The sequence below is a fragment of the Tupaia chinensis genome, unplaced genomic scaffold (genome assembly GCF_000334495.1).
Source record: "Tupaia chinensis unplaced genomic scaffold, TupChi_1.0 Scaffold138725_1, whole genome shotgun sequence".
Lineage (NCBI taxonomy): Eukaryota > Metazoa > Chordata > Mammalia > Scandentia > Tupaiidae > Tupaia > Tupaia belangeri.
The window spans coordinates 2027197-2033577 of record NW_006198617.1 but is presented as its reverse complement, the minus strand read 5'-3'; the positions used below and the strand labels follow the sequence as shown (position 1 = coordinate 2033577).

Here is a 6381-nt window from a genome sequence, read left to right as displayed (position 1 = left end):
CCAGGGGCACAGGACGGGGTGCTTCTGGGGTGGGGCACAGCAGTCACCTCCCCAAAGTGGCAGAAGGGTGGTCACACTACGTCTGGCACTTTGCCCCGCCCCCAGAGCCCCGCCCCGCCCCAGATTCTGGCTCCTCGCCCGACATTTGACCTGACGAGCCTGTTACAAGTGACCTTCTGCCTGTCTGCTGTCCGTGCAGTGACCTCAGCCCGAGTGATGGCCCCCAGCAGGGGGCGGAGAGTCTGGGGCACTGCCTCCCGGGAACATCCCCGGGTGAGGATGGCGGGGTCCCCACAGCAGTCCCTTAATCTAACAAGGACACCCTTGTTCGGGTGGGAACCCCGCTCAGGCCCTGTGGGACAATTCGAACCCTGGTGGCCAAATCCCCGTCCTGTGAGGGTGAGCCCATCTCCCTGGTGAAAAACGGAGGTTCTGTATTCCTCTAATCGCAAAGGAGGGTCCCCACTCAGGACCCGGCATGGACTTACATACACGCTGGCGGCGGGGTGCTTTCCGTCAGCCAGGCGGGCAGAGCCCTCCGGTGCACGACCACAGCGCTGACCGCGTGTCCAGGCCAGTGGCCACCGTGGGAGGGGCAGAATGGGACCCTGTGGGTGGCCCTGGGAACGGGCCTCACTTTGCATCCTTGGTTTCCAAGAAGCTGTACCCTCCCCTGCCTTTTGTTAAAGATGCAGGCGCCTCTCCTAGCGCTCCCTGGGGGAGGGTAACCCTGGGGTCCCAGTAGCGCCTGCCCATGGGGAGTCTCCCCAGAAAGGATATAGGCTCTGGACGTTTTCGACGAAGAGTCCCACCAAGTCGATGATGTTCCTTTCGAACATGTTTATAGTCTCCTGGAAATGACAGAGCACGCGGTTCACACGCACACTTACACACCTAGCCCCAGAGCCAAAGGCCTAAGGTCTTAGCAGACGCCCCCTCTAATTACAGATCTCCAGGGACGGACCTCTCATTTGACCTTCCCGGCACAGGGCTGAGCACTGTCCCCTCCCGTTCCGGAGCTCTGTGCTCTCCAGCCGCATCGCTCACTCGGTGTCCCCGGAATCGTGTGTGTGTGTGTGTGTGTGTGTGTGTGTGTGTGGTTTTTAAAGGTTTTTTGTCATGGAGTGTGTGTGCTTGCCAGAGAGAGACAGTGAGAGGGAAAGTGAGAAACAACACCTCCCCGGGGGGATGGCCACGCTTCAGTCCCTTCTCTTCCATTCTCTTGGGATTTGGGGGTGCACGCGCACAGTTCAGCATGAGACTCAAGCCATCAGATCTGGGGTTCAAACCGTCATAGGCCATTTGGGAATCCAGTGCCTTAACCACTATGCTACTGGCTGCCCCCTCCTCTGAATTTTTTTTAAGAACTATTTTATTTAACTTTATTTATTTATTTTTAATTTGACCAGAGAAGACAGAGTGAGTGAGACAGAGAGAGAGAGAAAGTGAGGGAGCAAGCTTCCAGATCTAGGACTTGAACCACGGTTGGCCATGTGTGAGTCCAGCGCCCTTAACCGCCATGCCACCTGCTGGACCCTCCCCAGAATTGTTTAACGCCCTCTCTGGGCCTTTGCTTGTGCTGGTCTCTGGGCCTTACTCCCCTTGCCCACACACAGAGCTCACTGCCTCCCTTTGGGCTTCTCAGTGGCACGTGTCCATCACCTCCAGAGACAGCAGAGACAGTTCCCGGGAGCCAGACCACCCAGGCGGCACCTCAGCTCCACCACTGTGTGCGACCCTGGGAGAAGCACTTCACATCCCTGGGCCCCAACTTCCTTGTTGTGACATGGGTTTCCTGCGTAGTGTCTGTCTCGTGGAGTTCTGCTAGAGTTACATGAACGAATTCACACAAAATGCCTGGCAGAGAGGAGACCCCGAGTGACGCTGGCCCCCCGACCTCTCATGGTAGTTGCTGCTTCCCAGCCTAAAGGGGACTTTGTGCCGATTGTGGGAACAGATGCGATCATGAACCTGCTTCCGGGAGCACCTCCACTCACCGCCACAGCATCCTAGATCCAGGGCTGCCGAGGCGCCGGGCGCAGGGCCCGAGGACCTGGCAGGCCGAGCAGCGAAGCACACATTTTCCAGGCGTGCGTAAGTGCTGTTGCAAGAATGCGAACAGGGCAGCGGAAGCACGCCTGCCCTTCCAGGGCTGGGCCTGGTGCTCGGCTGGGGAACGCTGCATGCTGAGAAGTGATCTCCCTGCTGGGAAGGTTGGGAGCTGCTGCCGAGCCCTCCCCCGGCCCTGCGCAGCTTCTGCGGTGTCGAGCCTTCCCCAGAGGGAGCGGGCCTCCGCCGTGTGATGTGACGGGGAAATCTATCCCGTGTCTGAGGTGTCACTTGACGTGTGAGGAATTGATTAGGCGCTATCTCTTGGCCCAGCCACGGCAGCGTCGGATGAGGTTCAATTCATCACACACTTCAGACTCCCAGCCTCCGCTGCCGTGTGAACAGACAAGCCAGTCGGCCGCTAATGAATTTCAGACAGCAGTGCTTTTCATTTGCACTACTTAGAGCTGAGCTGCGGGCGCCTCACATCACCAGAGAGACGGCAACTCCAACTCCGGGCTGCAAGGTGGGGGAGCCTTTGTTTGGTCCCTGAGTGGGGAGCCGCTTTATCTTGTGAGTCCCCGGACAGCTCCTTGGGTCTGATGAAAATCCAATCCCTGGCCCCCGCGGCTGGGGTGCAATGGTAACACGGTGCCCTGCAAGGCAGGTTTGAATCCCTGGGTCGGCCTGAAAATACACAGGGCACACGTGCAGGTGCACAGGAGGAGCTGGAGAGCTGGCGGGCTGGGCACAGGGGGCTGTGCTGTGACAGGACCTGTCAGGAGTGTCCCTCTTATGCATGTGTTATATGTGCAATTGCTCTATGAAAAAAATAAAACAAAACAACCAGCTCCCTGGGCCCAGGGTGGCATCTGCTGCTAAGATCCTGTGTTCCCAGGTTCAAGTAATGGTCCAACCTGAAGGTTGGGTGTGGTGACATGCACCTGTAACCCCAATGGCTCAGAAGGTTGAGACAGGGACTAGCAGGTGACATGGAGGTTACGGTAGCTGGATTCCACACGGCCAACTTTGCAGTTTGAGCCCCAGACCTGGCGGTTTGAAAATCACACTACACATGTGTGCATGCATACCCCAAATCCTGAGAGGAGAGAAGGGATTGTGGTGTAGCCCTTCCCTGTGGGGGTTGATTTCTCACTTTCCCCATCTCTCTCTCTGTCTCTTGCTGGCGAGTATATGTGCCCTATAGCAAAACTGAAAAAGAAGAAGAGGAAGAGGAAGAAGGCTGAGGAGGAGGATTACGGGCTCAGGCTGGCCTGTGCAACACCGCGAGACCCTGTGTGTAGAAGAGCCAGGTGTTGGGACCAGCAGTTAGCATAATGGCTATGTCGCTGGACTCCCATGTAGTCGACCGCGGTTCGTGTCCCGGACCCGGTGGCTTAAAACTCACGCTGGGCGCGTGTGCGTGCGTGCCCAAGATCCCGAGAGGAGAATGGAGGAGAAGGGATTGTGACGTGGCCATCCCCCCTAGGGGGTGAATTCTCATTTTCTGTTTCGCTGTCTCTCTGCCTCTCTCTGCCTTTCTGGCGAGCACACGTGCCCTATAGCAAAAACCTCTTCAGAAAAAAAAAAGAAGAGCCAGGTGTGGCCGTGCATATCACACCAGCTGGGAGGCTGAGGGATAGGATTGTAACAGCGAGGCTCTCTTAAAAACAAAACAAAACAAAACACCCTAAGGCTCTGGGCTCTTGGGGCGGGGCAGGGGGGAGCATTCCAGAAGAATGAACTTAGGAACTTACCTCTCATTCTCCACAATACGCACTTCCAATCTAAACTATTAAATTATTCAAAGCACAGCCAGGACTGATGAGCGAGCGTGTCTGCCGTGCTGAGTCGGCGTGGACACTCGCACAGAGGAACGCCTGTGTAGGCCGCAGCTCGCGTGTGGGAGGTTGGGCCGCTGCTTCCCCAGGTGTGTGCACACCTGGGCCCCGGCCCCACCTCACCTCCAGCTGCTCCACCAGCTGCATCTCCAGCGTCATGAGCACGTTGAACAGCTCGGCCACGTCCTCGCCGCACTCCGTGATCTTCTTCTCGATGCTGGGCACCTCAGACTCTTCCCGAATGGTGCTTAAATTCTGGAAACAAACACCGCACTTTAGGAATCAACAACTAAGTTCACGGCAAGGGGCGACATGGTTTTGTGGGCAAGGACTTGAACTCTGGGGTCGGATCGCCCAGTTCACGCCTCGGCTCGGCCACCAGCTGGCTCGGAGTCTCCACGCCTCGGTTTCCTTGTCTGGACACTGGAATAACAGCCCCCTCCACCACCCCCGATGCAGGTGAGACGACGGACGAGGCTCCGAAGTGTTCCATCCCTGTTCTCTCGGGGTTCATTAGAGCTGCCGGGCCAGGGGAAGAAGCGCTGGCCTTGGCGGGGTTCAGAGCTCGCCACTCACAGTAAGTCACTTGGGCACATCGGTTACTTTGAGGTGAAGACGCTTAAATATAGCAGATGCAAGAACGCACTCTGGCCTAGCTTCAGTCGCGAGCACTGGGCCTTGCTACTTGGCAGGCTAAGGCCCTGTGGGAGCCCTGGTTCGATTCCCAGCCCACCTGGAAGATCCAGGCATGCTGGTGTAGACCTGTGGTCCCAGCGGCTCAAGGCTGGGCAGGAGGTCACGGCAAAGTGAGGCCTCTTCTACTCCACCCCCACACGGACACACACACACGCACACAAACACATGCACACACGGACACCCATATAAATGCACACACACGGACACATTGGACACAGACACACGCACACACACACGGACACAAACACACGCACACACACACGGACACCCACACAAATGCACACACATGGACTAACACACACGGACACAAACACACGGACACAAACACACGGACACGAACACATGCGCACACACACGAACACAAACACGCACACACACACGGACACCCATACAAATGCACACACACGGACACACACAGACACACTGGACACAGACACATGAACACACACATGGACACCCATACAAATGCACACACGGACACACACGGACACACTGGACACAGACACACGAACACACAGGTGGACACACACATACAAATACGTGGACACACACAGACACACACATGGACACAGACACACACACGGACACACACACAGAGACACACATATGGACAACACACATGGACACACACGGACACACATGGACACACACTGACACATACGGACACACACAGACACACATGGACACACATGGACACACACACCAAGGGGGCACTCTAACTGCCCCTTTTCTTCCCGTGGAAGGTGCCCCCTGTGAGGAGGGAGGAGGACATTCTCATCACCGAGGCGGAGGCAGGGAGGGGGCCGCGGGAAACCCACCTAGTGGCCCTCGTGACGCTGGCCCTGTCCTCCACGGCGACTACCGAGCCCCTGGGCCTGCCGGCCGTCACCGTCTACGGCCTGGCCCACCCAGCGGGGCAGCTTTGGGCCCTGCCTGCTTCTGTGGCCGTCGTTGCTCCCCGGGGCGCTCTCACGGACAGAGCGGCTCCGGAACCCGTGCGCCCTTCTGCTGCAAGCCTCCTGTCCCGGAACTACCGCGATCCAGGAAGAACTCCCACAAATGATCGTTTTTAAAAAGACAGAGAGGGCCAGCAGGTGGCACGGTGGCTAAGCCTGGACTCCTAGATGGCTGACCGTGGTCTGAGTCCCAGACCCAGCAGCTTGAAAACCCCCTTTCCTGTACCTCTCTGGAGAGCAGGCGTGCCCTCTGGCAAACAAACACACAGAGAGAGAGAGGGCTGGCCTCACAGCTCGCTGGTTACGGGGGCTAGATCCCACGTGGCTGGCCGTGGCTCAAATCCCAGCCTGGCAACTTAAAAACATGCCAGGAACATGTTCGTACATGCCCCAAATCTCGACAGGATGGAGATATGGAGGGAAAAAGATTGTGGCATGCCAAGACAGGCTGTGTGTGTGTGTGTGTGTCTGTCTGTCTCTGGTGAGGACATGTACATAAAGAGTGAGAGACAGAGAGAGGCTGTGTGTGTGTGTCTGTCTGTCTGTCTGTCTGTCTCTGGTGAGGACATGTACATATAGAGTGAGAGACAGAGAGAGGCTGTGTGTGTGTGTGTCTGTCTGTCTGTCTGTCTCTCTCTGGTGAGCACATGTACATATAGAGTGAGAGACAGAGAGAGGCTGTGTGTGTGTGTCTGTCTGTCTGTCTGTCTGTCTCTGGTGAGGACATGTACATATAGAGTGAGAGACAGAGAGAGGCTGTGTGTGTGTGTCTGTCTGTCTGTCTGTCTGTCTCTGGTGAGGACATGTACATATAGAGTGAGAGACAGAGAGAGGCTGTG

The 6381-nt window shown here is 56.8% G+C and overlaps 1 protein-coding gene across 1 annotated transcript in view; it reads right to left on the bottom strand.

Moving 5' to 3' along the window:
- DRC3 (dynein regulatory complex subunit 3) overlaps window positions 1–6381 on the bottom strand; it is a 51161-nt gene that overhangs the window by 10251 nt on the left and 34529 nt on the right. The window contains exons 10-11 of the mRNA XM_006161667.3: window positions 4014–4145; window positions 781–851 (exon numbers count right to left, since the gene is read on the bottom strand). Coding sequence (XP_006161729.1) covers window positions 781–851; window positions 4014–4145 — 203 coding nt within the window. The remainder of the gene's footprint in view (window positions 1–780; window positions 852–4013; window positions 4146–6381) is intronic.